This window comes from Anser anser (assembly GCF_964211835.1).
Source record: "Anser anser genome assembly, chromosome: 1".
Taxonomy (NCBI): Eukaryota; Metazoa; Chordata; class Aves; order Anseriformes; family Anatidae; genus Anser; species Anser anser.
Genome location: NC_139720.1, coordinates 137,626,060 through 137,644,212, shown reverse-complemented (window position 1 = coordinate 137,644,212; position 18,153 = coordinate 137,626,060). Strand labels below are relative to the sequence as shown.

The window sequence follows — 18,153 nt, the reverse complement described above, 5'->3', positions numbered from 1 at the left end:
ACAGTTGGCCTCAGCCCATCAGTCCAGCCTATCTAGATCCTCCTGCAGAGCCTTCCTATTCTCAAGCAGATCGACACACGCACCTAACTTGGTGTCGTCTGCAAACTTACTGAGGGTGCACTCAATCCCCTCATCCAGGTCATCGATAAAGATATTAAAAAGGACTGGCCCCAGCACTGAGCCCTGTGCTCCATCCTCTCTATGGAATTAAAACACCCCCACACTCAGGTAAATAATGCATAGGATGGCTCTTGAATAAAACACCCTCTATCTAAAGATATTACACAGAAGTAGCTTGCACCCACCTGCTTAGTGCCTCCAGCTCCTTGCTCATTCTTCAACTCTGCTAAGATCAGTACAAATGCTATTGTAAGGCGGGGTTGTTTGGGGCAAATGCATTGGTCATTTCCAAGTCACGCTTATTTGTTGTGCTTCAGCATTTGCTGCTCTGCACACACATAATGTAAATAAAACAGCCCAGGTTTTAAACATCAGGTTTGTTTGGGTCACAAGGAGAGCCTTTCCCTTTGTCCCTGGGTCAAAAGACCAACCAAAAACATTGTTCATCAGGAGCAGAGTCAATGCTGCTGCCAACTCCAAGTGCTCTCAGGAAAAATGCAGTGGTTCATTTGCTTTGTACCCAAACAAGTGGTAGGTGCCAGGTGCTATGAATTATCTGTAACAAGCTGAATAGACAGGTGGTGAAAGTTGCTGACAACACAGAAATGTTTAGCTTATCCAAGGCTTGGGAGGATCATTAGGAATTTCCCAAAAGACTGAGCAAAAGTATGCAATTAGGCAACACTTAACAGAGGAATGATTGCGGTAAGTGTGAGGTGTTGCACGAGAGCAGGGAAAAATAAACAACATTCTGGATGAGTGTGACCTCTTCAAAATAAGAAGCTCATTAAAGAAAGGACTGCAGAATGCCTGGGACAGGGGGATGGAGAATATAGTATAAAACACTTAAGATCTGTGACTTGTTGTCTATAACTACCATGCACAAAAAAACCCATCAATTTCAAAGACCATTTTGGCTGGAATTCATCCCTAATACGGGAAAACCCAGTTCAGATTCATTGCACCGAGAATTTGATTGGCTTACATCAGAGCAAGATGCAGAAACTTGAGCTCTCTGTCAGGCAACATGAACACAAAAGGCAACTGGATTTAGTAAATGGCAAATCTTCATGGTCTACTCTCTGTAGCAACTGGAATGCAGTGCTGCGTGTTTTCTAAGCAGTCACGCTGATTAGCATATATGAACACTAGAATATATAGAAATCTCAGCACTCTTCAATGCTATACAGGCTAAATAACAGTTCAGAAGCCTTCAAAAAGCCTTGCAAATAACTGCAAATTCATTGAAAACAAAAACACTAAAAGGTATACATTTTGAAATGCGTAGCTGACTTACAGTTCTTATTGGCTGAAGAAACCGAGAAATTTAGTTTGCGAGTTTTCTGTAGTGGTAAGTGCATACATGTATGGAGACATCTACATGCACATCTATTGTGATACAGATTTGAAGGACCATGAGACTCCACACCTCCCAACACAAAGGGGTGGCCAGCTGGGGTCAAAATAGTGCCCTTCCTGGAACACCTCTGAGTGACTGCCCAGGTGAATTGTTGGAATTGTCCCTTCACTGATAATTCAGGGACAAGCCTCTAATTAAGACAGTACTCTGAAAGAAACATAAAAAATTATGAGGTAGAATACCAAGTTTTGTTCAAGACAGTGGAAGTTTTGCCATTGCTTTCAAGAGCAGTTGGAGTTATAGCTCCCAAACCCATTATTTAGAAGGCTATAATACTTCAGAAAGGTTAGAAATTTTTAGATGCAAAAATCAATTTGTGATTCATGTTTATTGAAGGTAATCATTCAAACTGTTAGATGCAAAATCCTTGACATTTCTTCTTAGTGCTGAGTAAATACTGAGTTCCAATCTGGCCACATTATTATGTTTAGCTTTCTTTAATGCTTACTTTTTAGGGAGGATTTTTTGACTTACTGGGCCCTTAGTAAAGGATACAGGTCAACTCAAAAAATTAATGTCAAGAAAGAAATGATAACATTAAGATTTTTTCTTCTGTTTTTCTGAATCTCCAGTGTGGTTTCACAGGTTTCTAACCATTTGTTGTTCATGTTCAGCATGAACATAAAACCACTGAAAGAACTTCCAGTACTTTAAAAATGCCTGAGAACTTGGTCAATATGCGCCGATAGTAGCACTTCAAATGCACACACCAGCGTTTGCCACAGAAGAGGGGAAAAAAGAATGAACAGGGTTTTAAAACCGGGGTGGTAATCTGTGATCCACTTTCAACTTCTCATTTTACAAAATGCATAGAGGCGGTGTGAGTCTCCAGTCCCTGGCAGCACAGGGAACCTCTGTGTCTCCACGCCATGGCATAGAGCCATGACTACTTTCTGTGACCTCTCTTTTCTTCTCTTGAGTAGCCTTGTGCCCTCTCCTTCCAGTCCTCTGCTCTTTTAAGATGCTTCAGCCTTTCTGATAGCTGGAAGACCCCTCTACCTAAACATAGGGCCTTTATCATCAACTGTTGATGAACCCATCCTGCATTTGGGGACTGCACTGCCCTACCTTCATGATCTCCTCAGCACCTGTTGGAGTGTAGGTGCCCACTCCCAGAAAGCAGTGTGTGTGGGGCACTGCTCCCCTAAGCACACCCAGCACGTGGAGGGCTCTGGAGCTTCCAAATGCAACGCCCTCCAGCCAAGCTGGCCTTCCTGTCGCTGCTTTCTTGCACCATTACTCAATTCCTCTCCCAGCTAGCCTAAAGAAGAAAATGGTGCTTGAATGTCCAGACGGACAGCAACGGATGAGCCAAGAGTTCTCATTTTAAAGGCAAATGAGATCAACATTACTGAGGAACTGGTTGGGGGCAGTGATGGAAAGACATGGATGGTAACTCAACGTTAAGCTCATACCCTTAAACTGCAGTTTGACTGCCAAAGGCAGAAATGGGTGTCAGTGGGTAGAGACAGCAGTCAAACTCATAATTTGCAATTCTAAAAATAATAATAAAAAAGCAAACAAGAAACAGTTAGAAATACATACAATTGGGACTTGAGAAGAAAGGTTTGGGGAAAGGATGGAGGGATGGGCTTAGCAGGAGTGGAGAAGCCAGGGAGACATGGGGACAGACAGAGCAGGAAAAGGAGTAAAGGAAGAGGGAAAAACCCATCAGGAGTTATTTCCTCTCATTCAGAGAAAATTAGCTTAATTATTCTTTTTCTGGCTTGCAGATGAGTAATAATGGAAGTTGTCTTTTAGGCTTTCCCCAAGGCTAGCATAATACCTCCTGCTAGGACACAAACACCCATTGGACATAACATGTCACTCTTACTTTGTTTTTCAATTTGACAGCTTTGAAAGTAATTTAACAGAATAGTTGCCAGAGATAAGATATCATGTGATCCAGATCATCAGTGTGTACGCTTCCAATCTCATACAAAATCAATGAAGGAGCTTGTTTTTTGCTCTCAGATGCCAGCAAAGGAGAAACTAAATACAACTTAGCATATTAGATGAAATGTGCAGAATACCATATCACATTGTTCCTTTAAAAATGTTCATTTCTTCTGACTGTGCAAGCGCCATTAACCTGAGATCAATTTTTAAATTGAAAATGTAAAGGTACAGTAAAAGTACAGACTGTTCCTATTGATATTTACTGCACGCTTGAAGTATGCAAACCAGAGAATGTAAAGCAACTTCTAGGAGAACATGAACACCATTTTAAACAGAATATGAAGCAGCAAGATGTATGCTACAAAGCTGTATTTCCCATTCTTAAAAAAAAAAAAAAAAAGAGAAAGGGAAAGAGGTAGGAAGAGGAGAAAAGAGGGAGAGTAAGAAAGAGAGGGAAAGGTGGGGAGAAGACAGAAAGGGAGAAGGATGAGAGAGAGACAGAGATGGAAATACAATTATGCCAGGAACACTAAATGATTTGGAAGACCTTCAGAGAAGATTATGAAAGTTATGTACACAGAATGGAAAGGAAAATAAAGCAATTTTCCTTGACAGAAGGGTAGGGGGAAATATGTAAGCTGAGGGCTAGAACAAATCCAATAACCTCTTAAATACTGCCTGGAGGATATAAACGAGACTTAAAGCAAAGCATCAGCCTTGCATGCTTTGTTCTAGCCCAGCTCATGCATTGCAAGCTAGCGTGGCTAGAAAAGCTGTGTTATTGTCAACCAGGACGCAATTCTGTGAGAGTTTCTCTACTCTGTTAGTGTGATGAATGCAACTGTGAACAACGAAGTCCTGAAGTGTGGAGTGACTACAATTGTTTCCTCAGGGACATCTACTCAAAGTCTGATTTACATATACAGCAAAAAACAACCAGCCCCTGCGCCTCACATTTTCTGAACATTATCATACACATTTTCTGAACATTATCATACACATTTTCAAACTCAAGTGGCTATAACCTCTTTCCAGGTTCTTTATCTCAGTCTTCATATGCTTCTCTATCATTTTCTACTCTTTGTGATGTTTTTCTCTGTAGCTTCCCTTTCCTCTCACTATTTAGCATCTCTCAGTTTTGTCGGGCTTATTAACTTGCTTGCTAGTTTCTTAAGTGTCTATTTCCCATTTAAATGTAAAACAAAATTAAATAAATATAGTGATTCAAAAAGAAAACAGAATATAGAATGTGGAATTTATGTTGTATGGTTTTGGTTTTTTTTTGCCATTCTGTCCTCTCTTTGTTTTCCTTTTTTTTCCCATTTTCTCCCATTATACCTATCCCATTCAGCTGTTCTTTGACAGCGTACTTATATCCTCCCTTTTACAGCCTCCGTTTCAGTTGTATGCGGATTTTTATTTTTCTCAAATAGTACAATATATAGACAAATGATAACATGAAAATAATCTGCAAAACAATGCAGTTTAAAAACTATAAACGGTCAAGCAGAAAATCTACTTTTAAAGTCAAAGAATAATTTATTGCTGTTAGTGTAAATTTATACAATCCCTCTGAGACTGAATTATCCTTATACCATTAGTTACATATAATCTCACTTGGTGTTAAAAAAAAAAAAAAAAAGGAAAAAAAAGAAGGAAAAACAAAACAGCAGTAATTTTTGTCCTCTTTGACTACTAGAAGATGGTGTATTTCAAAAAGTCCCATTCCGACCTTTCTTTCACAGTAAAATTGAGTGACTTGGTCAATCCGTAATGACTGGAAAAAGTGTTTGTGATTCCTTTTTGGATAATGTATGTGCCCTGCCAATTTTTACTGCTTTTCCAGGGTTTTCAGGTAATGGTGCTTCTCCTTCCTCAGCGGTGACAGGAGACGCTGCACCCTGGAGGGCAGAGGGACATTTGTCCAACGGTCCAAGAGTGATGTGATGCCAGTTTGTGCAGAGGGGCCGCCAAGCCCACCTGCAGGACGAGCATGCTCAGGTCCACACCCCGGGGGACTGTGCAGTGCAGACAGACAGCAGACAGGGCTGCAGAGGACACACAGACGCAGACCAGGCCGCAGTCAGGGACAGACCCATGACTGCCATCTTCCTTTTCGGCTCCAACCTACTCCTTATACAACTGTCCCCTGCGACTCAGCATGCCACCCTGAATCCCATCTCCCTGCAGCACGTGCTTCTTACTGTGGGCCATGAGAAATTAATTAATTCCCTGTCCTGGCCTAGTTCTGCTGCCTCACAAATCCCTGAATGGCGGGCTGGCAGGTAGCGCTCTGCTAACCAGGGCAAAGGGTCAGCCCTTTGGCTTCCAGCTTCTGAAACCAACCTACACGCAGAGCCTTTGGTGGCACAAAAGCACAGCTTTTCAAAATATTAAAATACTGCAAAATATTAGCTCCAGAAAAGAAGGTAAAATGCTCAAGGGACCACAGGATACAGGTGCTAGACTTTCACACAGCCTAAGAATGGTGTTTCTGGTCTACCCTTGTGAGGTTAACTTTAATGCCAGTAATTGAGCTTGATGAACTCTTCTGCATCTAAAAGGAAAAAATCCTAATTAAAACTTCTCTCAATGGCACATCATATTTAAATATTTAAGCTTCAGCAAGAGCACAAGCTAGAGCAGTCACTTTGGAGCCAAAATTCACACCGATAAATACAAATCCAAACTTAAACTCTCCACCTCCCCTCAGCACTGCATTGAGATGAAGAAAAACTCTGGCAGCTCTGCTCAGCAACACACAGTAAATGTGAGTTGCTATGCCCTGTGCCCTTCCTCCAGCTCTACACAGTGCAAGCAAACCACAGGCTATGCTCACCCATGCCACTTGAAACAGAAAAAGGCAGAATTGTTCCCTCAGTGACTTCATTTTCATTACCTGAAACCCCAGGTTTATTCAGATTTAATCTGTACATATCCTCATGTTGGTTAACGTGAACACACCAGTCAAATTTATACAAAAAGTCACTGTTTGGCAGATAATTGGATAATATGTGAATGCTGCCACAAATTGTTCTCTTTTATAAGCAAAGGCAAATGTAGTATTTTATCCTGCTCAGAGGACACACAGAAAAAGATGCTGCTTTCTGAATAGCATGTTTTCAGAGCTACAATTCAAGGAAAAAAGAAAAAAAAAATCTATATTCTATCTGTTGGTCTGGCTGAAGGGGCATCTGGAGAGGCAAATACAAAATAGTTATATATCACCAGTAGTTGTCACAGTAACTACTGGATTATGATTCCAGACTAAAAAATCATTTCATATATCTTCTAAGATACCAATCTTTAGCCAGCCATTTCAGATCATATTAACCTTAGTAAGACTCCCAGGAGAACTGCTCGCTACACCAGCTTTGTAAGACACACTACTTCCATATCAAGTAAGTAGATTTTCTGACATTTCTCTACCTATGGTCTGTTGTTTCAAAGTATAAGGCCTTCATGGCACTTGAGATGTGTTTTGCCTTCTGCATTCAGGAACAAATATTGAAGGAAATCCCATTTGAAGACTTCACTTAGTCACTGAACAATTAATTAGGCATCATCTTAAATACAAAAATATGCCAGAATGATGGAATGTAGGCTCGGAAATTTTCACAGGAAAATAGTCTTATCCACGGGAAATTTCCATTTTGTGCCAATTTTTAAACAAAATCTTCTATTTAACAAAATCTTTGCAAAATTCTGTTTAAAAATTTGCTGGATAGCATGCATTCGTAAATCAATACAGAGCATCGATATGCAGCAGCTTCTTAATTCAAGAAGATTTTTAGGTCAAGATTCTAAACCAAAGATTATCTTTGATAGTCTGAACATAAGAAACCCATAATGAGTTTAGATGAAAACCCTTTGGTCTTTATTGACCTGACCACAACCTAACATGTTTCAAGTTAATCCCTTCTACTTGGCAGCGGCACTTTCCCTCCTTTATTTCGCAGATACGAAGGCCAAAATGTTTTTTTCTCTCTCTACCCACAATAAATATTCCCATCAAAACAAACACATCTCTCTGTCCTCATGAAAATTTGTTCCAGTTGGGGCCATGGATTTTTTGCAATTATTGACAGAGTTCCAATTGTAAAATATAATCTAGGACCAAGCTTGCAAGATTTTGAGTTGGAAAGAGAATATTTCACACACCTCCAGTTCAGAAGCCACCAACTGCCATGACAGTTTTGAACAGGAGGAGCTGCTTTTTTCCTTCTAATATTTTTCCTTTCCTCCCCTGCAAAATATATATCTTCTTTTTCCCTGATACGCCATCAAATTCCTAAAGAGAAAGAAGCACACCATCCTATTTAAATAAGATCCATGTTCCAGGAAGTTTAGTAGCTGCAAATTGTTAAAAAAAGCAAAAGTATGTGAGCATAAGTGAGATTGCTGTAGGGTGAGAGGAAACACAGGACAAAAGGAAATCTTGCCCAGAGCCATGGAGATCTCTCTTCTGTCATAGGCCCACAGATTTTCCATGCTTGGGAGGCAAAACACTGACAAAGATTATCTTTCTTCTAGGTCAAACTAAGTGTTGGAAAGACAATTTGATTTATTTTGTTTCTTCAAGTCACATCAGTTGTGAAGAGCTACTCCTTCCAAGCAGCCTGAAACCAACAGTAATGGTGGTAAGAGAAGACTGTGGCAGACTTAATAGTAAAAAAAGGACTAAAACACAGCCAAAAATGATCGTGGGGAAATTAGTAAGACGTGGATAACATTTCACAGCATATTGCCAAGAAACACAGCCTCAATTGAAGAGGAAAAATCCAAATCCTGGCATGATTATTAGACATTATTAATGATTCTCACATTAGATGTTTTGATTAATTCAAGTGTTTATTCATCTCTTTAGGAAGATTTCTTCTTCTTACAAGCAAGATTTTATAGCACAAAGTAACAGAAAAGACTATAAAAATGCGCTGGCATTACACGTTTCCTGCAAGCCTTTAATTAGACTGAGAAGGGTTTTGAAGTACATGAGCATGCTAATTTCCATTCTGAATGTGAAAATGTCGCAGGGATGTCATGCATCATGTAATCTTGAACACATTTTATTTGAGACTTTAGTTTTAAAATCTAAGTCTTAACATAAAATATATTAGTCTATGATCTGCTTTAAAAGTATAATAATAATAATAATAACAACGAGAAGGGCAAGCTGTTCTAGATGCATGGGCAATGTTTCCAGGCCTTTTTACATGGAATATTGCTCTCAAAATCAATGTTCCATCACTTTTCTTTATTTATCCATAAAACAGGTACTTTATCTGCTTAGAAAGGTGTTTTTTTCTTACATTTCTCCAAAGTTGTTCTCAAATATCTCTTTCCTAAGACTGCATTATGGTCATGTTATGGCTGTTCTAACCATTATTGGTGCCCAGGAGCCTTCTTATGGGCACTGCATGTAAACTGACAGAATTCCTTGAAGAGTTTGCACACCAGGAATCTATGTAAGTTACAGCATTTGTAGTCAGGACTTCACAAGCAATGCTTTATGCCACATAGATAGAGGACAAAGCCCAGTAGTCAGCAGACAGGGTCTCCTGTGTCTCTGGCTGCTAAAATTTCATAGAATCACAGAGCTACAGGCATCTCTGGGTACCTCCAGTCCCAACCTCTGCTCAGAGTAGGGTCAGCTGCTGCAGCTGGTTGCCCGGGGCCATGTCCAGGTGGCTTCTGAAGATCTTCAAGGCTGGAGACTCTACCACGTCTCTGGTCAACCTGTGCCAGTATCCAATAGCCCATAGAGTGCAAAAATAAAATAAAATGAGTTTTCTTATGTTTAAATGGGATTTCTTGAATGTCAGTTTGTGTCCATTGCCTCATGTCCTGCCACCGGCCACCACTGAGAAGAAAAGCCCAGCTCCCTCCTCCTTAGCTCTCCCACGGGATATTTATACCCACAGAGAAGGTCCCGTGAGCTTCATCTCCTCCAGGCTGACGATTCCCAGCTCTCTCAGCCTCTCCTCGTAGGAGGGGTGCTCCAGGCCCTCAGTCAGTCATGATCGTCCACTGGATATTCTCCTTACACAGAGCTTGTAACTCATTTACGAAATCAGACATCTGTTCAAAGCTGTTATTCTTTGCTGTTGAAAAACAGCCCTCAAAACGCACGTTATGCATGGGCACACTAGCGTTACCCCTTCAGAGGTGTGAAGGTCCCAGGAAAGAAGAAGCCTGGGGCTCGTTCTGGAGCCTTGCACTACGCCTGCAGTGATGCCTGTGCTTCCTATGCCTGAGTGCTCCTTATTTTGGGGGATTTCTTTTCAAGTCAGAGTCCCTGTGCCTTTCAAGATGAAGCTGACTGCACTCACTGCTGCTCACAAGGCCAAAAAGCAGCCAGGAGGATGACACCAGCCTGAGGGAACGTCTCACTTCACTGTGACAGGAAGAATTTGGAGCCGACAGTGTAACGCCAGCACTGCCTGCACACCCAGGTAGACTACAGCCCGCTTGTTTACATTCAGCTCACACTTGGAAGGTTATGTGTACAGCCCGTAAGTGCTTCAAATATAGGCTCTGATTTTCCAGTGTTTACCTCAAGTTGCAAGTTCTCTGCTCTCCTGACAGCTGGATCCCTAGTGCAGAAGCTGATGGCATTTGCACAGAAAATATTCTACTTGTAATGAGCAAATTAACTTCTGAAGTCCTACATATAGCCCATGGAAGATAGGATTATATAAAGTAGATCTTGGAAAAAAGATATATGAAAGCATTCCAGAGAGAAAACAAATTGCCTTTTTCTTGGCTTTATCTTTCAGCATTCTCTGGCAGTTTTCTTGAGGACTGACAAGGTCTGGAAATAGCTCACAGAACCTGCCTGCAAATACCTCCTGTGCCTGAAAAAATAATGGCACGCTATGGCAGGTGTCAAACCCAGGAGCACCTCTATCAGGCCACTGCTTGACGTCATGACTCTAGAGGTACATAAAGGAGGATCAAAATCCTGTAGAAAGGGGGATATGGGAGTACTTTCAGGCCTTGCAGAGGCAATTTATCTTTAAAATTCCTTTTCTCTGATTTGCCTTTCAGTAAGGCAGCATAATCAGCAAAATTCTAACCTCAGAGCTCCAGTCCCATTAGTCACACAAAGCTTAGGTGATTTATAGTCAGAAAATCATTTCAAAACATCTGAAAGGATTTTGTTATTCTGCCTACAGCTACACCTGTGCACTTCTTTGTCTCTAAGTTTCAATTAGAATTAATTTAAATAAGAGAAAATCATGTTTCCTAGTGGCTGAGCCTGTTAATGAAATATGTTTTGCATTTCCAATGGAAATGGGAATTTAGGAAAGTAACAGGCAGAGCTTGTGCCTGCATTATGAATACATTTTATATCTGAAAGACTTTATCTTCATCTCACTAATAAGATCTTTAGCTCAATTTTATTTTATTTTTACCGTATTTGTATTGCTCTTAATGTCTGGATTGCCACCCTATTAACATGACAACTAATTTTCTAAGGTGCCTGAAGAATCACAAAAAATGGGAGATTCTCTATTGTTCCAAATATCGGTAAGCGCTGAGAGGAAAATTTTACCATGTTATGTTAAAAGTCAAAAGGAGAACAAAAAAGAAAGGAGCAAGCAGACAATGAATTTAACCATGTTTTTGCACTGAAGTATAATCTAAAACAGAAAAGCATGGCAATGTATTTGCAAACTATTTACCTAGATGGTTTTATTGCAGGCCTCTGGAGACACCTATCCCTGGTTATTACAGAGCAAAGAGTCACTTTACTGCACAGGGGACATACGTGGTAAGAGCACAAAGAAACTGTGTTAGCCTCTGTATTAGTTTACTGCACTCTATCAAGGGGTCTTCTGTCCCTCATGCACACTAAGGACCCAGTCCTTACAGACCTGGGTTAAGCTTAACACATACAATATTCTTCAAGATTTAAGTATTTTCACATGGCTTGAATATACTTGATATAACTAACCCTAGACTAGCCTATGGGAAGAAAAAAAAATCTTAGGCAAGGTTCTTCAAGTGACAAGACAGAAGTGTTCCAGAGTCCCTTGCAGGGTCCTGCAAAGTAACACACCATCAGATAGAGACTTCTTTACTCCTCTTTCATATTGCCAACTTCTGTCTTTGAAGAAGACATGAGCCCGGAGTTCAGTCATACAATTGTAACAAGGGCAGACCTTGACCTGCCAACACTAAGTAGTGGCAATAACACAGCAGCAGGAATAAAGAAACCATGTAGATGAAAACTGTACTGAAGTTGCTAGAAATAACATTAAAAAATTCCTACAGGTCTTTCAGCATCAGCAGTGGTAGGAAAAGGATATGCTAAAGGAGGAACTAGGTAGAAGGGACAGAGCAACCTTGTCAGATATTGCCATGAACTCAGCATGTCACCCTTTTACTAACTACTATACCATGGAAAACAAATGTGACATGAGCAAGCATAAATCACACATGTTTATGCACACTTATAGATAGATAATACATCTCAACAACAGATATTTTCTACTTTTTTTCACCAACTGGATGACCACTTCCATAATGACATAGTTTGCCTTGTCAAAGAAACAATCCTGGGTGACATTTTTACACATTTTAATAAAACATTGATTTTTCCTAAACTGGCTTACACAACCCTGGCCCATGCCACCATAAACTCTTGGGCAAAAACAAATCTAAAATTGGAAATTGGGAACACTGGGCACTTGACTTCCTCTCTCCTGAAGGGAAAGCCAACAACAAACAGGTATAAGTGAGAAAAATGTGGACTGTTCTGTTAAAATTGGTACATGACATATAAATAAGCCCCAGTGGAGTAACCACCCGTGAGTTACTCTGCAGTTATGCTTGGCGCAGTTATTCTGCTTGGTTATGCTTGGTACCTATTGGCTAGATTACCCCTTCCTCTTTTGGGCAAACTCTTCGATCTCAGATCTCTGATAACATGGAAAATCTCCTTGCTCAATAAAAGGTTATATAACAAAAGGGAGCAAGGGACCTTGTCTTCTCCTTGCTGAGCAATATGTAGTGCAAGCATCTCCAGAGAAAGCTTTGGGAAAAGGCCAGGCTTGTTGAATGCATGTGAATTGCAGTGTTTTTAAGGAGATATCATTCCTCCTACTGCTTGGCCCACGCTGCCTTGATGTGGCTCAGACTGTAAATGACACAATTTGGTTGCCACCATGCTAACCTCTGCATTCCTCTGAGTGAGAAAGTCTCCTCTTCCTTTCTTACCTAGCTTCAAATGGAAGCCTCATGAATGCTATGGATTTAGTGCTTAGCTTTATAATTGTGGTTTTATTTGAACTGCCACAAAAAATGTTGGGTGAGATTAAACACAGGCTTCTCCTTTTGAAGAGGTCTGTGCTTAATATGACTTTTACACCCCATATTCTCACTAACTTTTATTTTTTCCTCCTTTGAGTCTAGTTGCAACTCCTGCTCCTACACTGCAGTTGTGAGAGTATTTCCTTGGTACTGTGCTATGTTATATTTATGCATAAACTTTTGCTAATTGCTGAACCTATGCTGGTATGAATAAAGCTTTCATTCATGTTTATATATTAGTTTCCAACATTTGTATGTTTGTAATCATCAGGCTAAAAACAGCTTTCATTTGCAGAGATGTAAACTGAGGGTAACTGAGTCAGGAGACACACTCTACTAGGTACATGGAAAGATTTTTTTTCTAGTATCACTAACAGATGAGTTTATCGCAGAAATTTCCAAATTCTGTTACTGTGTAGTTTGCTCAGGGCTTCCAACTGTGGTTATGGCTACATTCACGAGTAGTTTGGATCAACAGAAATGAACCTCTGGAGCTCATTTTGGGCTGGAGACCTGATATACACATTTCTCTAGATTGCTGAAACTCTTATTTCAGAAAATGTTTAAGTTTGCTCCGATGGTCTTTTACTGCTGCAGCTCATCTCCCACCCAGGTTAGGTTGTTCCAAGGAGAATCCAGGTCACAACCTGCAGTGCCCTTCCAGATGAGGACCAGAGCTCAGCAAGCAGGCAACATTTGAGCATTGTCTGAAAAGCGCTCTCCTGATATGAACTAACGCACTAATACAGACACGCCTTATGCGTACAATCAAAACTTACACAATTAGAATATCTGTGGCAATTCCTAACCATCAACAATTTTCCCAGCCATATAATTACTACTATTAACAGTACGCGTTCCCAATTTAATAAATGGAAGCAAGATAAATGCCCACATCACTTTGGCTTCTCCAAAGCTTTACGATTCAGAACATAGCAATCTGTTGCCCTGGGCCTTTTGGAAACAGCGTCCATGTGATTATTGATAATAATGATAATGCAGCACTTCTCCTGGTCTGTTCTGGATATCTGATGGCTTCAACTGCTTTGTCTTAGAGGAGGCAGTTGAGAAAACCCTTGAGTTAACAGAAGTAGGGAAAGAGGAACCAAGAAGGCTTCTGGTATAGTACCATGGGAGAGGGTGGGTGGTAGGAAGAGGTGATGTGACACGTTGCTTAGATTTTCTTTGTCCCTTTAGCATTGCCACCTTGTAGAGGAACTGCCACAACTGCCTCTCTCTCCAACGCTTTTCCATCTTTGTTGCACTGGCTGTAGTTTTAATGCTTCCAGCATAGGAAATCAGGCTTCCTGCTTCCTTCTATTCAAAAATGTTACCAGCCCCCTCTTCATGTCTTGCCGTGATGCTGCTGCAAAAAAGCATAACCTCTGTGCATAGCCATGTTATTATCCACCATCCTCCTCTAAAGCTGTTAACACATTACTGCTCATCGGCTACCTCATAGGAACCATTTATGTACATCCTTTGAATCTCACTTGTCCCTGAAGTGAGTGCAAATTATGTCAAGTAAAACTACTTACCTTTAGATAGCAGACAGAGCCCCAGGCAGACAGTGGGCCAAGAAGTAGAAGGATGGCATCGCCTTGAAAACACTGTAATTACACGCATTCAACAAGCCTGACCTTTTCCCAGAGCTGTCTCTGGTGACGTTTGTGCGGCATGTTGTTCAGGGAGGCAATAAGGAGAGGACAAGGTCTCTTGCTCTGTTTTACTGTATAACCCGTATGCTGTATACTGAAAGTGCTCAAAAAAAGGAAACGGTCAAGGTAACTGATCATGTTTTAATGCAGCGACTAAACAGACATTGAACTGTTGCCTTTGGAAAGGTGGTGTGTTTTCACAGGCTAGTCCTGCACAATACCTGCACACATATTTCAACAATGCACAAATTATGAGCAGCAATAGCACAGGACTGCTTCCCAGACTTGAGTCCTTTGTACAGTAATGCACTTACAAATATAAATATCACCCAATCAGAGACACATTCTGCAAAGGTTATACTCTTCTAGTTTGTTTTAGGCTAAGTCTATCAGGTCCTGAATCTACTAAAGCCTCAGTCATCGTAATTATAGTGAGGAACAACTTCAGTCAACATTATATGCAATTTAATTTTCCTCCACCTGCCAGCTATATCTTGACAAAGTTTCTAACTGAAGTTTAAAGCTTACTTTGTTCAGAACAATCAGGTAAGCCTATGATGCTGGAAAGGTCTGCTGTCACAGAGATGTGAGAAAACAAGGCAGAACCTGGTTTATTTGACTTCATGTGGGTCATGTGATGTAATTAATTCCAAATGTTTTTGGTTTCTGTACAGAAACTTCCAGCAAAAGATTTAAATGATGTAATAATTACCTTTTTCCTTTCATGATCCTTCTGACTATGCCTTAATTTATGATGCTTTTAACTAGCATACATGTATCCGGAGGCTATGATGGGTGCACATTTATTTAAGTCAAAAGATAAATCTTAATGAAAGGTTTTTTTTTACACAATAATTAACTTATTTTGATCATCATAACTGTAATTATTAGAGGCACAAAAACAGAATCAGATCTCAGAAGAAGCCATGAAGATCCTAAATAGGGTGGAGTACCAACACTGCTCTATTATTTTGCCAAAAATGATACATCAAAGTGGCAGCAGTGAATCATCACACACTACTAGGAACTACACCCAAGGAATCCAAGAGATGAAAATATTAGATGCACTAACCTCCATCATAAATTGCAAGTTATAATCACACAGCAGATATTTGCAATATGCTTTTTCTCAGATATGAAGCTCTGCTCTCCTTATGCCTCTCTCAACATGATCTCTCATCAGATTAAAACACAACAAACCCAAAAGAACCACAAAAACACAAGAATTTTGGCTTTATATGAAAGGTCCATATATGAAAAAAAAAAAAAGACTGTCATGATGGATTATAAGCCTTAGCCATGCATCAAATAGTACATTTGGGCAGCCCAGTTCTTTTAGGAACATCTTCAAAAAATCACCCTTTTTATGGGATCGTAAACACCGTGACGGGCAAGGCCAGCAATGAAGAAGAGTGCACCCACTCTAACTTGCTGTCATCCTCTCCTTAGTAAAAATGACTACTGTTCTGATTTTCTGCTCAGTCATTAAACCATTGTGCACATGCACGCACACACACACACAGACAGTAACGTGCAGCCAGCTATTTTGCAATGACCTACAATGAGGAAATCAAGTGCATTTTAACAAAAATATCTTAATCCTGTGTCAGATTGAAGAATTAATTTCTCAAAACTAGAAAACTTTAATGATACACAAGGCGATCTTATATAAGAGAAGCTTCGGCAACAATACAGGAATAAAGAAAAGGATGTAGTATGTTACCTTCTCCAGTCAAAGTTTCTTCTTTTATTTTCCTCACCGCTTCTTGGCCCTCACTCTCGCTGTTTCCAGCTGTCACAATACAGAAACACAAAATTAGTGATGCAAACAACTTAAGGACAGTGAATATATGCCTGCTATCATTACAGGTTAACCACAGTGTAAAACCAGTTATGAGTTTTAAGTGAAAATGTGTGATTCATTGTTGTCAGAGCAGCAGAGGTCTCTAAAGAGCTCTGTACAAATGCCCTGCTGTTCACATGAGTTCTGCTTGTTCATCTCATTTATTCATGCAAGCTATGACCACCTGCTGGCTGGAACAGCGGAATGTAAATGTAAATCTGTGAGCCACATGAATTATATCACATCCAGACTCTAAAAAAGCTTTACTGTAGGTGAGAGTGGACCTCCCTCTGCTCTTTCCAAAATGAAGAACTTCACAGCTGGAGGAAAGGCCCTGCTAACCTGTTCTGAATGCTCAGGAAAAGTTTTACCAGTACTAACAGAAAATATGATTAAGCATCAAATAAATGCCTTTTGTGCCATTCAGCTGAGGTGGACAGTTAATAATTATCTGACATTTGTTTAGCAATTTTGCTGTGCGTCTGTATTTGAGCAGTAAAAACAATGATTTGCAACACTGATATCTGAAGGTAATATATATCTTTGTCTTGATGATAGGCAAGAAGACTCGACATTTACATAAATGTAGCCAAAATAAAGAAATCTAACATTTCAGATACTGAAGAGAATACTCACAGAAAACCTAGGATCACACTGGCCTATAACTGTTCTTTATAAAGTACATTAACTCTGGAATTATACTGCTCAGACTGACCAAGAAAGAATAAGAATTAAAAACCAAACAAACAAGCAAACAAACAAAAACAACAAAGCAGACATTTGTGGGGTTTTTTTGTTTGTTTGTTTTGCTTAAAGCCATACAAGTCTTTAAAGAACAGAAACGTTCAGCTTGATGCTAATTTCCAGATACAGATGCACTGTCAACAACCCCCCCCCCCCCCAGTGAAACTGCCACCTCCGGGGAAATCTGGGCACAAGGATGATAGGCGAAGGATTGGTTTTCCTCACTGTTTCACCCAAAGTGATTTAGTAGAGTAAGGTTTCAAGCTCAGTGTGTTGTAACACCAGATAATAGTGTTGTTTTGGGAAACAAAAATAGTTTGGTGCCAACTCTGTGAAGGTCTGATGCGATTCCTCTTTCATTCAGCACTCCTCGTTCAGTGAACACACTTATTAAGCCTCCAGTGTCTTTAACTCTCAGGATGTTCACTTAATTTTTTCTTATAAGAGAGCTTGTGTTCACAACAGATTTTAATTTGCGTTATTTTGCTGTTATATAAATGGTTATTCATTAAAGCTCAGTGCCCTCCAAATGAGCTCATTTTATTCATATTTGCATGTTTTTCATTCTAGACCACTGGGATAAAATAATTATTTTGCTAAACAGTCACTTCAAATGTCTGTTTCCAGCCTGATTCAACAGAGAGTTTGAAAACTAGATTCTGAAGCTTAAGTACTGTAAAATTGAAACAGCCTCAGTGAAAGCTGCTACTGCGATTGAGGCTTTTGAAATACTTCTTTCAAAGAAAATTCTGTAAGAAAGAATAAGGAGATTGAACAAATTATCAAAATCCTTACAAAAAAGTTCAAAGACAAGTATCACAAAGATACTATAGGACTGGGAGAGTGATCTACACCTCTGATCTTGCTTAAGGGGATCAGTATCCCCTTGCTGAGGATGGGTGGAAGAAGAAAGGGACAGGTTGCACCGCTTCTCTTCAAGTATATCCTTGTGGGATCCTCTAAGCAAAGTAAATAGTAAACATGAAAAAGAGCAGCCTCCTTTTCAGTTCTACATTAATTATTTTAAGTTAAAAAAATACTTTTTAAGTCAACAAGCTACCACAATTGCCTTTAGGTTGGCAAAAATCAAACAAAATCTGTGTATCTTTTTGATGTAAATGATTCACTGAAGGGCACAACTTCCAACCACGCTA

At 39.9% G+C, this 18,153-nt stretch overlaps 1 protein-coding gene and 1 long non-coding RNA gene across 2 annotated transcripts in view; both read right to left on the bottom strand.

Moving 5' to 3' along the window:
* The window catches only part of LOC310883106, a 39,020-nt gene extending 22,899 nt beyond the window's left edge, over window positions 1–16,121 (bottom strand). Inside the window, exon 1 of the long non-coding RNA XR_014573329.1 lies at window positions 306–16,121. This is a non-coding gene — a long non-coding RNA (uncharacterized lncRNA). The remainder of the gene's footprint in view (window positions 1–305) is intronic.
* The window catches only part of ZBED1 (zinc finger BED-type containing 1), a 211,829-nt gene that overhangs the window by 102,976 nt on the left and 90,700 nt on the right, over window positions 1–18,153 (bottom strand). The window contains exon 3 of the mRNA XM_083802838.1: window positions 16,136–16,204. Within this exon, the coding sequence (XP_083658964.1) occupies window positions 16,136–16,204 (69 nt within the window). The remainder of the gene's footprint in view (window positions 1–16,135; window positions 16,205–18,153) is intronic.